The following is an 18,515-nucleotide window of genomic DNA, read 5'->3' as shown; positions in this document are numbered from 1 at the left end:
CTAAGATCTTTATTCAACTTTAAAATGAATTTTATATTTTATATATATATTGTATTTAATATATATAATATATTATTAATTAATTAATTGAGCATTTGAAAGAAATAAATCATTTAATTAATTATAACTAATTAACATTTGAGAAGTTGAGTCTCTCTTGAGTTAATAAAATTAATTTTCTAGTAGAAATCTTATGATTATCCAGTTTTGAATTAAAAAATCATAAAAGGATTTTAAAAACTTTCAGATGCACAATTATTTTTATATAAATGTGTTATATAAAAAAATTAAATTACATCCATTATTTTATAATAATATATATAATATATTATAAGTCTTGTACATTTACATATTATCTTAATGTTTGATCAAAACTTAAAATTATATTGAAATAAATCTATATAACATATATAATATTTAATTGAATTAAATTTGAATCCCATATATATTTTTTTAGTATATTTTCGTTTCTTCATTTAAAAATATATAAAATATATTTAATCTTATATTAAATATAATAATTTTATATTATAATAATATTATATTAATATAATATTATATAATTACAATTTTATGTTAAATATAAAAGTTTATAAAAAGCATTCTAAATTGTAAATTAATTGATTAAAAATTAATGGTTCAGATTCCAAAAAATTTTAAAAAATATCAGAAAAAATAGATTTTTTAAAGTATTAAAACCATATGATATATATGATACATGTACAACATATAATATTGTATGACCAAACTTTTAATGAGAACATTTATAATTGAGTTGTATTCATTATTGAAAATGTTGTATATAAATATGTTAGTAAATTATAAATAATAAATAAATACTTATATTTTTATCATTACTTAAAAATTAAATTAAAATTAAATTCATTTTTTTATGTTATTTAAATATATTTAGTATTTGTTATTTAAATATATTTAGTATAATATTAATCTTATAAATAATATAATATTATCTGTTTTACTTTTACAATATAGTATAAAATTTAAATCTTATTAGATATAAAAGTATTTATGATGAACAGATATAGTATTATTTTGATTTTTTTATTGATGTAAATTTTATAAATATATATTCTATATGAAAATATACTGAATATTATATGTATTACAAAAGAAATTAAAATAGATACTAAAGATTCGATTTCAAATGTTTAAAAATCGTAATTCATCTTATTCATTGAAAAAAATAATATAATAAATGAAAGCACATGAGAGCTAACCAAATGCTGTCAACGTTGACATATTTTTAAGATATTGGTAGCCCTGTTTCGTCCCCTGCCTTTCATTGTTGCTATTTAATACCCGGTGTGTTTGCGTTTTTCATTATTTCTTGCAGAAAGTTTTACTATAAGTCTTTTACAATCTAACGAAAAGTATTGACAATAATTATTTAGCAAACAAAAGAAGGCGGAGGGGGTAGCAGGAGGTGAAGATGGATAATTTGGAGGAGGTATTGCAAGCCCTTGACGAATTTCAGAAAGTGCGTCCAAGTGAAATACCTCGAGAGCTCGAGGATTATTTATGTTGGGTTGCGAAAACTGGTGATCCTGTTTATCAGTGGTCACTAATTAAAACATTATTCAGGGAAAAACTTACTCGCGTGATGACCGAATTTTATGAAAGTTGTCCGACGCTTGATCTTGCACCGTGTCCAAACGTTGAGCATTTCAATTATGATATGATGAAAAGCAATCTCTTGGAGCGTTTGGAATCATTTGCAAACGCTCCGTTCACTGTTCAACGAATTTGTGAATTATTAACAGCACCGCGCAAGGAATACAATAGAGTTGACAAATTTATGAGAGCTATTGAAAAAAATATTTTAGTTGTTTCTACTAGAGAACCTGGACCAATAACCAGGAGAAATGAAAATGGAGATGGTATGGTGAATGGATCAGTAGATGAAGATCCATCTGTAACACAGCCTCCTCAGGATGTAGAAATGGAATATTGGGAAAAGGACTGTTCTTCCACAGTTACAATTAGCGTGCATACTGTTGAAAATGAAACGCCTTTATTACATACTGTTGTACCAACTAATACTGTAGTAAAAAATGTATTTGATACGGAAGAACTTTCACATGAAAAAGTAGAATCAACATCTAAGTCAGATATTGTAGTATCTAATTTTATACAAACTTCAGAGTTTTCCGGAGTTTCCAATTTGAATTCTCAAACACAAACACAAGATTCACAAATTGGTTCTGCAATACAAAATCTGTCAACCATAGTTCCTGAAAATTCTGGAATTATTAGTGATGTTTCAGAAGCAATTATGAACGAAGATACTAGTTCTCAACCTAGTTTAGAATTGATAAATGAAGGAGGAGATGCTGTAGATTCCTCAAGAAAATTACAAACTACTTTCCAAACAAAAGATTTTAGCACAAATGAAAATAAATCAACAAAATTTTATATAGATAATTCTAAGATAAATGAAAAGACAGAAGTTGAATTAATGTCAATACATGTACAAGAAGGATCAAAAAGTAAAGATATATTAGTTAAATCAGATATTGAACTCAAAACTGTGTTGGATAACAAAGAATCAATTAGTCCAATTGTTGAAAATCTAAATACTAATAAAAATTTGGAAAATACAATAAAATTAGATACTGGAGTAGAAAACATTCAATCAATTATTGATACATCTACTTCAAATAAAAAATCACTAGATGTGGAAAGTACATCAACAACAAACAATTCAGAACAACTGACAAATAATTTAATTTTATCTACTGATAATATAAGCACAGAGGAAACTATAAATACTTCAGAGAATTTGTCTGTAGATATAGAAAATCTGAAAGATCAAACTAAAGAAGTAGAATTAATAAAGAATTCAAAATCTATAAAAGAAGAACCATGTTCCAAAACTAATATAACAAAACATTTTAATCAGAATCAAAAGAAAATTGATTTAACTATCACAGAAATTGGAGAAGATGAAGGCAGTATCATAAAAACTATAGTACCTGATCCAATTCCTATTGTTGAGGAACCAAAAAATATAGAGTCTATTAAAATTAAAGAAAACATTTCACCAATTATTGAAATAACAGAAAAATCAGAAAATCTGCAAAATTCTCCAATAATCTGTCAATCAGAAAACAAAGAAACAATATCTATTAAAGATAGTAATGTAGCACAATTACAAGGTAATAATATAACTTCTACCATAAATAAAATACACGATAGTGACACAGTAATTGAAAATATAATGAATAAAAAAGAACAGAAAGAGGTGGAATTAATGGATGTAGATGAAGAAGAAACATTATCTGTGTTTCAACAAGATGATGAAGTCATGGAACAAGAAACAGTACAATCATCTAGAAGTTAATGATATGTAAGAAGAAGATTTTATTCATATTTTTTAATATTTGATTTTGATTTTAATAGAAAACATAAAAAAGAAAAATAGAAAAAATGGAATTTGTTTAAATGATAAAAATTTGTATTGTATTTCAAATATGATTTGTATGATTTTCTTTAAGTAATTTAATATATGAGATGCATAAAGAAATATTGTAAGATGATTTACTAGAAATTCTCTAATCATATATTATATTACTGTTCCATTAACTTTATAATTACCATTCATTCAATTTCATAATTATTAATTACTACTAAATCAATTTGGTATTGTACAGAGACTTGTTCATATGAATTTCTAAGCTCCTATAAAAAGCAAAACACTGCCTATTTCCAGAACATTATAATATTAGTTATCAGTTTTGACTATGATTTGGATCTTAATTCAAATCAATTTGTAAAAAATTCCATAATAAATTTATGTGAATGAAGTTTCTACTTAGGATATGGCTGTGTTTGTAATTAAAGCATATGAAATTTTTACATGGCTCCTAACATAATACAATATGTGATATAAAAAAAGAAGCATTTAAACATGAATTTTAGTGCTTTACAGAATATTTTATTGGCAAATAGGAGCATAGATCTGACCAATTATAAGCTAAATTAATTATTGATTGATATAAAATCACAAGAAATAATTTTGATTTTTAATAATTGGAAATAATAAAAAATGAAAAATATGTCAATTTTAAAAAATCAGTACTATTTATTAATATATATTCACAAAAATGACTGAAATTTACAAATATTTCAATTATATTAAACATGGATGGGATCAAAACATGAATTCCATTTAATTATTCAATTAATAAAAAAATGTATTGCTATGTAAAACATAGCAAAGATAAAAAATTAATTTTTTCCAATTAAAAAATGGTGATATCACTCTTTATGTTTTGCTCTATTTTCCAATAGATAAATATAATAATTAAATACTTATCAAATAATATGAATATTACATTTTTTTTTTTAAATGGAAATTTTATTTCACAAAACACATTTATTTAAATTAATTTAAATAAATAAAATTTATCTTATCTAGTTTAATTACAATAATTTGCTTCTGGTCACAATATTTTCATCAAATATTTTTATGCAGATTTAAGTCTAAAGATGATTCTTCTTCTTAAAAATAATTATAGTAACATTTATTATAGTAATTTAAAGACAACATATAGAACAATGATATAAAACATTGATATAATTTAAGAAATAACAGTGTACAATATTTTATAGAAAATATATTAAAAATCATTACCAAAGTGGAATTATTTATAATACCTGCTTTATATTTTAGAATATAGCTTTGTAATTCTTATGATTATAAATTATAATTTGTAATAAATGTCTCATATATATTATTTTAATAAATAAACGTGTATCAAATTAAATTTTTTAAATTTTAAGTTTATACAAATTTTATGATTTGAAATTTCATAGTAAAAAATACAAAATAATTTCAAAATAAAACATTGTATTTCAAAAATTAAATCAATAAATTTAATCATTATTTATTACAAATATGACTTTCAATACCTTTATAAATTATTTTCATACAATTTGTTTTTTCACATTTTTTTAACAATATATACATATAATTTTTATAATATATCAATTTAATTATGTTTTTATTAATTTAAGTAAAAGTTTGATGTTGAATTAACTTGTTAAAATAACTATCTTTCAAATTCATAAGTTCTTTATAGCTCCCAGTTTCTATCATTTGTCCTTGTTTCAAAACAATGACTTTATCTGCGTTTTTTATTGTACTCAATCTATGAGCTATAGTGAGAACTGTTCTTCCTTGAACAGCTTTTTCTAAAGCTTTTTGTACATAATGTTCACTCTCTGCATCTAATGCACTTGTGGCTTCATCCAAAATTAAGATTCTGGGATTCTAAATATTAAAAATATAAAATTCTTATATATATATATATATATATATATATATATATATATTCTTATTAGATAACTTTGATTCCAATAATAAATTTACCTTTATCAATGCTCTAGCAATAGCAACTCTCTGTCTCTGTCCTCCACTAAGGGTAATGCCTCGTTCTCCTACTACTGTATCTAAACCATTTGGCATATTTTCTGTAAATTCTAAAATGTGTGCACGTTTTGCAATCTCTTCTACATCATATTTTATTGAGTCTATTGCTCCATACAGTATGTTTTCTCTTATTGTTCCACTAAAGAGAATAGGTTCCTGAGAAACAATACTGATCTGTGATTTTACCCATGCTGGATTAAGAAACTTAAGATCATAATTATCTAAAAGTATAGATCCTAAATTAGGATCATAAAATCTTAATAAGAGTGAAGCTATTGTAGATTTTCCAGAACCTGATGCTCCAACAATAGCAACTAATGTACATGAAGGGATTTTTAAACTGAAATTTTTCAAAACCCATATATTCTCTCTTGTAGGATAAGCAAAACTGACATTGCGAAATTCAATATCACCTGATAGTTGATTTTTCAGAATTTCACCACCATAAATTGGTATTGCTGATTCTTTTTCAATCAATTCGACTAAACGTATATTTGCACCCAATGCTTTATTTAATTCACTATAAAATGAAGATAACCCATTCAAAGAAATTGCAACATATACAGCATACCCTAAGAATGCACTTAAGCTTCCAATTGTAAGAGAGGAATCCGAAATCATAGCTCCACCATAATATAACACTGATAAAATAATCATATTTCCAGAGAAACCAGTTAATCCAAAAAACATTCCTCTACATAAACTTTCTTTATAACAAACTTTAAGCATATCATCTAATTGAGAATTATAATAATTGGTTTCATTTATTTCTTTTGAAAAAGCTTTTACTGTTCTTATATTACTAATTCTTTCTTCAGATATTATATTTAATGATGCTAAATTGTTTTGTATGTCTCTGGAAATCTTCTTTAAAAAACGACCACATACTATAGCTAAACCAGCAACTGGTGGAACAATTGCTAGACTAACTATAGCCAATTTGGGAGAAGTATAAAACATCATAGATATTCCAGAAATGCTCATGAAGGCAAAACGTAATCCATCTGATATATTGCTTGTCAGAGCATTGCTAACAAGTTGTGTATCTCCTAAAAATAATCAAATATGAAAAAATAATATTTATATAATAGAATTTTGAAATTTGAATTTATACCAGATAATCGACCAACAAATTCTCCTGTATTACATTTATCAAAAATTGCTATTTCTTGTCGAAGAATAGCAGCATATAATTGTTTCCTTAAAGATTGAGTAATTCTATGTCCAGTAGTAGACATTAAATATACTCTGCAAAAATTACATAGACCTCCAAGAGCAAATATTCCAAATAAAATGATACATAATTGATTAAGATTTTTCTTCATATCCTTTTTATCACTTGTATTAATGATATCAATTAATTTTCCTAAACAAAATGGTACTGCCATTGTTATAGTAGATGAAATTAGTAAAAAAGTAATAGCACTGAATAACCTCCATTTCTCAGGTACTGCTAGCACAATTAGGTTTTTCAATTCTGAAGTTTCTTTTTTTTTTGCAATAAATCGTACAGTGGAATTTAAAGTTTTAGTTTCTAAAGTATTTGTTCCATAATATCTTAAAGTGTTAAATATACAGGTTTTCCGATTAATTCTGGCTGATGATGTTAAATATATATAAAATAATTGTTTATGTATAATTGGCGATTTACAAAATTTTATTTTTTGTGAAATAATATTTCTAGTAAAGAACTTCCAAATAAGTGTCATTTTTTAATTTGCTTATATATCTAAGAACTAAACAATTCACAAAATGGATTAAAACTTATGTTTCATCATTAATAAAGAGGTTATGACACTTTTAGATCGAAATCTATCTATTGAATATATTAAACTATTAATATTAAAATTTATATTTAAATTATTTTTTAATATATATATGTTTATAAAACTAGATTCAGTTTAATATTAATAATAATTTATCAATAATATATTTTAATTTCATAACTAGATTTTAATCAGCTGCATATTAAAAAAAACCATTCTAATCACGTGACTAGATAAACAATGAATGAACTTACTATGAATATAATTTACTATAAATATTATAAGTGAATATTTAACAAGATACTTACTTATTGTAATAAAAAATATACATATATATTTGATTAATAAATAAATTTTCAGCATATTTATTATATATATATTATATTTATTTTATATTATTTTTATATTACTATAAATCATATTATTAATATATTTATTGTATTAATACATATTTATATTAATACGTATATAATATGTATTAATATTAATTTAATACAATATTTTTATTTTATTATTTAATTAATTATTTAATTTAATACAATAATTTAATACATAATATGTATTAATATTAATTTCATACAAAAAATGTAAATGAATATAAATTATTATTTATTGAATAAAAATATAATTTTGAAATGACTGATTTTATGAAATTTAAAAATAATAATCTTAAAGTTTAATTATTTCATTAAAAATTCTTTCTCTTAGAAAACATTAATAATCTAAATTGAAATATTTACTTAAAAATTAGAATATAGAATTAATAGCTTTGTAATATTATAGTAATTTTGGGACATTTATTTCGATTATAAGATATATAATGAAATAAAATTAAAATTGGTATAAGTTTGAATTTATCTTTTTGAATAATCTATTTTATTTACATATTTAAAATATTTAGTTTCTTTTATTTAAATATGTATTAAATAATTTAAAATTTCTTTTATTAAATATATTTTTTAATTATTTTTAATTACAATAGTATAAACTAGATATGAATTAGAAATAGTAGGAAACATATACGAATATTTAATGAAAAAGAGTGGGGGAGTATTCAAAGCGCACAATTTAGTTGAGCATCTCTTATTAACCAATGTAGAGGTTATAAACTTAAGATAGTTCTTTCGAACAACGCATCATAGTTTTTCTATATTTACTATAAATTTACTAAATTAATGGCATCGAAATAATTCAATTATTTGTGTGTTTATGACACACAAATAAGAGAATAAGAGATCTCGATTTATTATTTATTCGACTCGTAATTGACGAGTATAAAAACATGAAAAATTTATATGACAGACGTACTGTAATAATGTGATTGAAAACATTTAAATTTTAATCACACATCAAGAAATTAAAAGAAATAATGACAATCACAAAAATGATGTATTATCAAACGCAAAATTTGTGTGATGTCAAGTAGATATGTGAGAAATAATATTAATTTATATTTTTTCTTAACTTTTTTTCATATTTAAAAATGTTATTTTTTTAGATAACATACGTGAAGATTTATAAAAATAATATTGTAGAATTGGCATTTAAAAATTTTTAACAATGTCAAGTATACTTGTACAACAATTTGTTCAAAGACTTAAATCCAGAAATGAAGAAATACGTAACAAAGCAGCTAGAGATTTATGTCTCTATGTTAAAACAGAACTACGTGAAGTATCACAGGAAGAAATTACAGCTTTTATGGATGAATTTAATCACCATATATTTGAAATGGTATCTGGTTCAGATGTAAATGAAAAAAAAGGAGGTATCTTAGCTATAGTTTGCCTTATTGGAGCTGATGTGGGAAACATTAATACAAGAACTATAAGATTTGCAAATTATTTAAGGAATTTATTACCCTCTAATGATGTGGGTGTTATGGAATTAGCTGCTAAAACAGTTGGTAAGCTAGCATTAGTTTCTGGTACTTATACAGCAGAATATGTAGAATTTGAAGTAAAGCGTGCCTTTGAATGGCTTGGTGGTGATAGACATGAAGGTAAAAGACATGCTGCTGTTCTTGTTTTAAGAGAACTTGCTGTTTCTATGCCAACATATTTTTTTCAACAAGTGACACCATTTTTTGAACTCATATTTAATGCAATACGTGATCCAAAACCTGTGATAAGAGAAGGTGCTGTTGAAGCATTAAGAGCTGCTTTAGTTGTTACTGCACAGAGGGAAACAGCAAAGCAAATGCACAAATCACAATGGTACAAACAATGTTATGATGAAATAGTAACAGGATTCGAGGAAATATATACTAGAGAAAGAGGAGTAAATAGGGATGATAGAATACATGGTTCACTCTTAATATTAAATGAATTATTAAGATGTAGTAACATTCAATGGGAAAAAAATTATGAAGCTTTAATGGAACGATTAAATTGTTCTACTCAACAAAATGAGAATGATATATTGTCATTAATGCCTCGATTAAAAACAACAATAGTATCTAAATGGTCTAATTCTTCTCAAAATTCGACTAATTCTCAACAGACATTATATCCATCACATGAATCTGCAGTATGTCGTTGTTTAATGCAAGAACGATTAGATGATATATATAATGATGTAATGAATCAGAGAATATCTAGAAATCCACATATTCAACATGCTCTTATGATGTTGTTACCAAGACTTGCAGCATTTAATAAAGAAAAATTTACAAAAGATCATTTAAGAGAATCACTAGCATATCTTCTAATGACTTTACGTAGTAGAGAAAAAGATAGATATGCTGCATTTACAACAATTGGATTTATAGCAGTTGCAGTAGAAGATTCGATAAATCCTTATCTTTCAAAAATTATGGAAATGATCAAAAGTTTATTACCTTCTAAGGAAACATCTACTAAGAAACGTGGAGCATCTTTGGAGCCTGCAGTATTCATTTGTATAACTTTACTTGGACATGCAGTAAAACAAGTTATAGCTGCAGATGTCAGAGATTTGTTAGAATCTATGTTACAGACTGGATTAAGTCCTATTCTTACAACTTCTCTCAGAGAACTAGCTCATAGTGTTCCATCATTAAAACCTGATATATCTCAAGGACTTTTACGAATGTTATCTCAAGTTTTGATGCAGAAACCCTTAAGACATCCTGGTGCACCATGGACTGCAACTAGTCCTATATCTGGTCCTCCAACTGAAGTGGATATTCCATCTACAGTTTTAGCTTTAAAAACTCTAGGAACATTTAATTTTGATGGTAATCCACTTTTGCAATTTGTAAGGCGATGTGCTGATCATTTTCTTACATCTGAACAAGCAGAAGTTCGATTAGAGGCTGTAAGAACATGTTCAAGATTATTACGATTAGCATTAAATCAACCTGGACCTACAGTGACTAATACTGTCTCTACTGTTCTCGGAAAATTATTAGTTGTAGGTATAACAGATACAGATCCTGATGTAAGACTTTGGGTTTTAGCTTCTTTGGATGATTCATTTGATATTCATTTAGCACAAGCAGAAAATCTTTCTGCATTATTTATTGCAATGAATGATGAAATGTTTGAAATAAGAGAATTAGCAATTCGCACAATCGGACGATTAAGCACAATGAATCCAGCATATGTTATGCCTTCTTTACGTAAAACACTTATACAATTTTTAACTGAATTAGAACATTCAGGTATGGGTCGTAACAAGGAACAAGCTGCACGAATGTTGGATCATTTAGTAGTCAGTGCACCTAGACTTATTCGACCATATATGGAACCCATTCTAAAAGTTCTTGTTCCAAAATTAAAGGAGCCTGAATCAAATCCTGGTGTAATTTTAGCTATATTACGCGCTATTGGTGATTTAGCAGAAGTTAATGGTGCTGAAATGCAACAATGGATGCCTGAACTTCTCTCTATACTACTTGAAATGTTAGTCGACGCGAGCTCTCCAGAAAAAAGAGGAGTTGCTTTATGGGTTCTTGGACAACTAGTGGGAAGTACAGGACATGTTGTTAAGCCATATATGCAATATCCTTCATTACTAGATGTATTGATAAATTTCTTAAAAACAGAACAACAATTAATTATTAGAAGAGAAACTATAAGAGTTCTTGGATTATTAGGTGCTTTAGATCCTTATAAACATAAAATGAACCTTGGTCAGATTGATTCTCAATTGGATACCCTTACTTCTATGGCTGATACTAAAAGTGAAGCTGAAAATACACAAGATTTAACTACTAGTGAAATGTTGGTCAATATGTCCTCTTCAACTTTAGAAGAATATTATCCAGCCATTGCTATTGCAACTCTTATGAGAATTATTCGTGATCCAACATTATCACAACATCATACTATGGTAGTTCAAGCTGTAACTTTTATATTCAAAAGTTTAGGAATTAAATGTGTTCCATATATTTCTCAAGTGATGCCAAGTTTTCTTAATGTAGTTCGTACAGCAGATGTTAATTTTCGTGAATATCTATTTCAACAATTGGCTATTCTTATTGCCATTGTGAAGCAGCATATTAGAAACTATTTGGATGATATATTTAATTTAATTAAAGAATTTTGGACAGTGAATAGTCCATTACAGAGTACTCTGATACTTTTAGTTGAGCACATTGCTATTGCTTTGGGTGCAGAGTTTAAGATTTATTTACCACAGTTAATGCCACAAATATTAAGAGTTTTAACACATGACACAAGTAAAGATAAATCAGTCACAGTCAAACTTCTTCAAGCACTTCAAAAATTTGGAAATAATCTGGATAATTATCTTCATTTAGTTTTACCACCAATTGTAAAATTATTTCATGCTACTGATTGCCCAATAACTGTAAATAAAGTAGCGCTTGAAACAGTTGATCATTTAGCAGATACATTAGATTTTACAGATTTTGCATCCAGAATTGTGCATCCTTTAGTACGAACTCTAGATCAATGTCCAGAGTTACGAAATACAGCAATGGATACACTATGTGCATTGGTGATACAATTAGGAAAAAAATATCAAATCTTTATTTTACTAGTACAAAAAATTATGACGAAACATAAAATTGTTAATTCACGTTATGAAGTTTTAATTGATAAAATTTTGACAGAAACAACTGTTGCTGACGGTGAGGATTATTTATTAATGAGACATCGACATTCAAGAAACAAAAATCGTGACTTATCGTTAACATCATCTGATACAACTACGATTAAAAGATTACACGTGTCTGCCTCAAATCTTCAAAAAGCCTGGACTGCAACAAGAAGAGTTTCAAAAGATGATTGGCTGGAATGGCTAAGAAGTTTGTCGATTGGTTTACTCAAAGAATCACCATCACCAGCACTAAGATCATGTTGGGCTCTTGCACAAACTTATTCCAAATTACCTAGAGATTTATTTAATGCAGCTTTCGTTTCTTGTTGGACCGAATTGGACGATACTTATAAGGCGGAACTTATACAAACCTTACAACAAGCATTAATGGTTCCTGATCTTCCAGAGATAACACAAACAATCTTAAATTTAGCGGAATTTATGGAACATTGTGACAAAGGACCATTACCTTTAGACAATAAAATTTTAGGTGAAAGAGCAATGCATTGTAGAGCTTATGCAAAAGCATTACATTATAAAGAAGATGAATTTCATAAGAGCAGGAATAGTAATGTTTTTGAATCTTTAATCTCTATTAATAACAAGCTTCAACAGAAAGAAGCTGCAGAAGGTTTACTCGAATATGTTATGAATCAAAATAATCAGCAAGATCTAAAAGTGCAAGTTCGTTGGTACGAAAAACTACATAATTGGGATAAAGCTTTACAATTATATAGAGAAAGACTAGAAAGCGATTCTACAGATGTAGAGTCGACTTTAGGTGAAATGCGTTGTTTGGAAGCCCTTGGAGAATGGGGACAATTGCACGATGTTGCTACCAAACAATGGTCTCATCAAAATGATGAAACTAAACAAAGAATGGCTAGAATGGCAGCAGCTGCAGCATGGGGTTTAAATCAATGGGAAAGTATGGAAAAATATGTCTCTTTAATACCAAAAGATACTCAGGATGGTGCCTTTTATAGAGCTGTTTTAGCAATTCATGATGAACAATACAATATTGCCCATCAACTTATTGATAGTGCTAGAGATTTGCTAGATACAGAATTGACTGCTATGGCTGGTGAAAGCTATCAAAGAGCTTATAATGCTATGGTAGAAGTCCAAAAATTGGCAGAACTAGAGGAAGTGATACAATTTAAATTAGTCCCAGAAAGAAGATCCACTATTAAATCCATGTGGTGGGAAAGGCTTCAAGGTGGACAAAGAATAGTTGAAGATTGGCAAAAGATTATACAGGTTCACACATTGGTGGTTTCACCTCAAGATGATATGTATACATGGTTGAAATATGCCAGTCTTTGCAGAAAAAGTGGTAGCTTAATGTTATGTCATAAAACATTAGTTATGTTACTTGGAACAGATCCTTCATTAACTCCTGATCAGGCATTACCGACCACTCATCCTCAAGTAACATTTGCCTATTGTAAACATATGTGGGTAGCAAATAAACGAGAAGAAGCATACAATCAACTGCAAAGATTTGTACAGATGTCTTTACAACCGACAACTCTATCAGTAGTCAATCAAGAAGATGAGAAGCAACAGGAAATAAGAAAAAGATTACTTGCCAGATGTTATTTGAAACTTGGAGAATGGTTAGAAGCATTGCAAGGCATAAATGAACATTCTATACCAGCTGTGCTATCTTATTATGCTGCAGCTACAGAACATGATTCTACTTGGTACAAAGCATGGCATGCTTTTGCTTATACTAACTTTGAAACAGTTTTATTTTATAAACATCAGCAAGGTGACTCAAATACTGAGAATATTCCAGGAAATGGGACTCATAATAATCTTTCTAGTTCACAGTATATATCTCAATTTACTGTACCAGCAGTTGAAGGATTTTTTAGATCTATTAATCTTTCTCATGGTAATTCTTTGCAAGATACACTTCGTTTATTGACCTTATGGTTTGATTATGGTCAATGGCCAGAGGTATATGAAGCTATTGTCGAAGGTATCCGTTTAATTGAAATCAATACTTGGCTACAAGTAATTCCGCAACTTATAGCAAGAATAGACACACCCCGAGCTTTAGTTGGTCGATGCATACATCATCTTCTAATAGATATTGGAAAAACGCATCCACAAGCTTTGGTTTATCCTTTGACTGTAGCGTCGAAAAGCGCTAGTCATGCTAGAAAGACTGCCGCCAATAAAATTCTTAAAAATATGTGTGAACATAGTCCGACATTAGTACAACAAGCAATGATGGCTAGCGATGAATTAATTAGAGTTGCAATTCTTTGGCATGAATTATGGCATGAAGGATTAGAAGAAGCTAGCAGATTATACTTCGGCGAAAGAAATGTTCGAGGAATGTTTGATACATTGGAACCTTTACATGCAATGTTAGAAAGAGGTCCACAGACTTTGAAAGAAACGTCCTTTAATCAAGCTTATGGCAGAGATTTAATGGAAGCACAAGAATGGTGCCGCAGATATAAAGCTTCACGCAATGTTCGAGATTTAAATCAAGCTTGGGATTTATATTATCATGTTTTTAGAAGGATATCTCGACAATTACCACAGTTAACTAGTTTAGAACTTCAATATGTTAGTCCTAAATTACTTCTTTGTAGGGATTTAGAACTGGCTGTACCGGGAAGTTATAGTCCGGGACAGCCAATAGTTAGAATAGCAAGTATACATAGTTCCATGCAAGTAATAACCAGCAAACAGCGACCGCGAAAATTATGTATAAAAGGTCAGTAATCTTTGAATTTCATTAGATAATTTGATGTAATATTGAATAAAATGTATAAAATGTCTTAAATGTCTAATATTTACAGGTAGTAATGGTAAAGATTATATGTTCCTTTTGAAAGGACATGAAGATCTCAGACAGGATGAACGCGTAATGCAGTTATTTGGTCTAGTCAATACTCTTTTATTACATGATCCAGATACATTTAGAAGAAATCTTACTATTCAAGTAAATATATGTTAAGAAACAAAATTCTATAATATAGTATTTATCAAATAATTAATCAAATAATTAATTTATTAAATATATAATATTTTATCAATTTTATTAATTAAATTTAATATTTTATATTTAGAGGTATGCGGTAATTCCACTATCCACAAATAGTGGTTTAATTGGTTGGGTACCGCATTGTGATACATTACATACACTTATCAGAGATTATAGAGAAAAAAAAAAAATACTATTAAATATAGAACATAAAATAATGCTAAGAGTAAGTACATATTTTATATTTTGATATTTTATTTTAATTAATTCAATTATAACAATTTGATTTATAGATGGCCCCAGGTTATGATCATCTTATGCTTATGCAAAAAGTTGAAGTATTTGAACATGCTCTTGAGCATACATATGGTGATGATTTATCGCGACTTCTTTGGTTAAAATCACCATCAAGCGAAGTATGGTTTGATCGTAGGACAAATTATACACGTTCTCTTGCTGTAATGTCTATGGTGGGCTATATCCTTGGTCTTGGTGATCGACATCCATCTAATTTGATGTTGGATCGTTTAAGCGGGAAAATATTGCATATCGATTTTGGAGATTGTTTTGAAGTGGCCATGACTCGAGAGAAATTTCCTGAGAAAATCCCATTTCGATTAACAAGAATGTTAATCAATGCGATGGAAGTAACGGGAATCGAGGGCACATATAGAAGAACTTGTGAATCTGTAATGTCAGTGTTACATCGTAATAAGGATAGTTTAATGGCAGTATTAGAAGCATTTGTATACGATCCTCTATTAAATTGGCGATTAATGGACAATGCTGCATTAAAAGGTAAAAGATCTGATGCTCAGGGAATGAGTGCTAGCAGTAATCAAGAGCAGAGCGATGCATTAGATTCTCTTACTGCCACATTACCAAAGAAAGGAGTACCATGTAGTGTTGAAAATGGAGGTAAACTATTATCTGTATGGAATTTAAGTTTTTTTATTTTTTAAGTAAAAAAAATTATTGTAAACAAAATTTTATAATATAATTAATAAATATATATTATAATTTATAATTGAAAATTATAAATTATAAATATCATAAAAAATGAACAAAAATTTATTTTTATCATAGGTGATACTAATCAACCAGAGGCATTAAATAAAAAAGCCCTTGCTATTATTACAAGAGTAAGGGATAAATTAACGGGACGTGATTTCTCTCATGAAGAAACATTGAGTGTTCAACGTCAAGTTGATCTTTTAATTCAACAAGCTACCAATAATGAGAATTTATGTCAATGTTATATTGGATGGTATTTTTTTATAACTTTATTTACAATATATTACAAAATCATAAATGATTTTCATTATTTATTTGTTAATTATATAATATATAAATAGTACATTTTTTATAAATGATTAATTATTATTAATCATTATTAATAAAATTATATTTATTTTACAGGTGTCCCTTTTGGTAAACAAAAATCTTCGTAGATGGGGACTTTAACGTATATCATGTGCAGTCTTGTTCCTGTTTTTGCATTTTTTATTAAGAAATAATTATGTATAATGTCATACCACTAGAACATGTACATATATAAGCTATATTATTATATTGATTGTATATAATACTTATGTTATTCTTGCTTATAAAGTACAATGTAAATTAGAAAGAACATATTTCAGAAATTATATAATAATCATTTTTATGTAAACATAGAAAAAAATCTACTCAGGAATAAGATTATAGTAACAATATTTTTTTCTTAAGGATTGTCTTTGTATTTATTGAAATTTGTATATATAAAAACTAACATCATCACATTATTACAGTCAGACCATTCATTCAAAATTTTATAGATAAATTCATATAATACAAAACAACAATAATTATATATTTTCATTAAAAGACAGAATATGTCTTGATAAAATAATTAATATATAAGACAAATGAATTTAAGAAATATTATTTAAAGAAATTTAAAGAAATGAATTTAAAGAAATATTAAGAGATATTAATATACATGATTTAATCTCTTTCATTTCATTTCTTTCAAAAATTTATTGCAATAATTTTGCATTTCCAATTCCAAAAGCATGAGGTAACAAATTGCTTAATGTCGTTTTTAAAACATTTTTCATATCAGGTCCTGTTAAATAAATTAGTATATCACCAAATTCTGCAATAGCTTGTCTACAAAATCCACATGGTGTGGTAAAAATATTATTTTTTTTATCAGCTACTACTGTTAAAACTTTGAATTTTCTTTTTCCTTCTGACACTGCTTTAACAATTGCTGTTCTTTCAGCACAAGTTCCTACAGGATAAGATGCATTTTCTACATTACATCCTGTGAAAATGGATCCATCATCACAAAGTATTGCAGCTCCAACTTTAAACTTACTATAAGGTGAATAAGAGTACTCACGAACTGCTATAGTCTTCTTTATCAAAGATTGAATATCTGGTTCTATAAAATATTGTAAATAAAAAAAGAAATAATACTAATAACTTATGTGTAATTTTTGTTAAATATTATATATAATATTAGATAGATAACTAAGTAGATAGATAGATAGATAGATAGATAGATAGATAGATGATTAATAAAATTAGTAAAATATGAATTATATTATATTATAATATTATATTATGTTTACCTAGTTTCGTAAAATCAATAATTTCTTCTGTACTCATTATAGTATATATTATTAAATATCGTAAAAAATCAATGTTTTAATTTGATTTTTAAAAATTTATTTAGAAAATCATCATCTTAATACTCAATTTTATTTTGATACTTGTCAAAAATAATATTTTTAAATACACGTAACAAACATATGTATTATAAATTTTTTAAAAACTATGCAAATATACGTATTATCAAGTATACTATTATCAAGTATTATATTATATACTTTTGTTCGCTCACACACGCATGTCATGCAATGATTTTATCTGAAGAGCGAGATAATATTGGTCAATATTATTATTATATTGAATCTAAGAAGTAACCAATCATATTCGACCAATTTTTTAATTGTTAACTTGTTATAATTGATTAATAAATATAACTAATAGAAGTTAATAATGAAATTCTTGATCAATAAATATAACTAAGATTAAGAGGTATCAAAAGTTATTTTTAAATTCTATATTTTATTATTATTTTAATAATAATATTTATTGATCAAGAAATTTTAATAATATCGTTTTAATATTCATAATTTAATTTTTTATTTAACCTTAAATTAAAGATAAAGATTTAATAAGAAATGATGTATAT

At 26.7% G+C, this 18,515-nt stretch overlaps 4 protein-coding genes across 5 annotated transcripts; 2 read left to right on the top strand and 2 right to left on the bottom strand.

Moving 5' to 3' along the window:
- The first annotated feature begins 1,265 nt into the window (after window positions 1-1,265).
- On the top strand, window positions 1,266-4,047 carry LOC727222 (serine/threonine-protein phosphatase 4 regulatory subunit 2). The gene has a single exon (XM_003250836.4). The coding sequence runs from the start codon at window positions 1,451-1,453 to the stop codon at window positions 3,359-3,361; it is 1,911 nt and encodes a 636-aa protein (XP_003250884.1). The 5' UTR covers window positions 1,266-1,450; the 3' UTR covers window positions 3,362-4,047.
- An 872-nt stretch (window positions 4,048-4,919) lies between these two features.
- LOC552744 (ATP-binding cassette sub-family B member 10, mitochondrial) lies at window positions 4,920-7,473 on the bottom strand. Its single transcript, XM_006566645.3, has 3 exons — window positions 6,567-7,473; window positions 5,393-6,501; window positions 4,920-5,293 (listed from the first exon to the last, which is right to left on the bottom strand). Exons 1-3 carry the CDS (start codon window positions 7,159-7,161, stop codon window positions 5,033-5,035), a joined length of 1,965 nt encoding a protein of 654 aa, XP_006566708.1. The 5' UTR covers window positions 7,162-7,473; the 3' UTR covers window positions 4,920-5,032.
- A 778-nt stretch (window positions 7,474-8,251) lies between these two features.
- LOC409393 (serine/threonine-protein kinase mTOR) lies at window positions 8,252-17,000 on the top strand. The gene is made up of 7 exons (XM_006566642.3): window positions 8,252-8,648; window positions 8,717-15,001; window positions 15,087-15,229; window positions 15,357-15,497; window positions 15,565-16,189; window positions 16,358-16,538; window positions 16,691-17,000. The coding sequence occupies exons 2-7, from the start codon at window positions 8,779-8,781 to the stop codon at window positions 16,704-16,706; spliced, it is 7,329 nt and encodes a 2,442-aa protein (XP_006566705.2). The 5' UTR covers window positions 8,252-8,648; window positions 8,717-8,778; the 3' UTR covers window positions 16,707-17,000.
- LOC727234 (cytidine deaminase) lies at window positions 16,995-18,209 on the bottom strand. 2 transcript variants are annotated; one of them, XM_026443627.1, is made up of 3 exons: window positions 17,890-17,943; window positions 17,658-17,699; window positions 16,995-17,579 (listed from the first exon to the last, which is right to left on the bottom strand). In XM_026443627.1, the coding sequence occupies exons 1-3, from the start codon at window positions 17,924-17,926 to the stop codon at window positions 17,290-17,292; spliced, it is 369 nt and encodes a 122-aa protein (XP_026299412.1). In that variant the 5' UTR covers window positions 17,927-17,943; the 3' UTR covers window positions 16,995-17,289. The 2 variants fall into 2 exon arrangements, with proteins under 2 accessions (XP_026299412.1, XP_001122944.1); XM_001122944.5 differs by having other exon boundaries at window positions 16,995-17,699; window positions 17,890-18,209.
- Between the last annotated feature and the right edge of the window lie 306 nt (window positions 18,210-18,515).

The sequence above is a fragment of the Apis mellifera genome, linkage group LG11 (genome assembly GCF_003254395.2).
Source record: "Apis mellifera strain DH4 linkage group LG11, Amel_HAv3.1, whole genome shotgun sequence".
Taxonomy (NCBI): domain Eukaryota; kingdom Metazoa; phylum Arthropoda; class Insecta; order Hymenoptera; family Apidae; genus Apis; species Apis mellifera.
The sequence above is the reverse complement of the archived record's forward strand: the minus strand, read 5'-3'. Positions and strand labels throughout refer to the sequence as shown.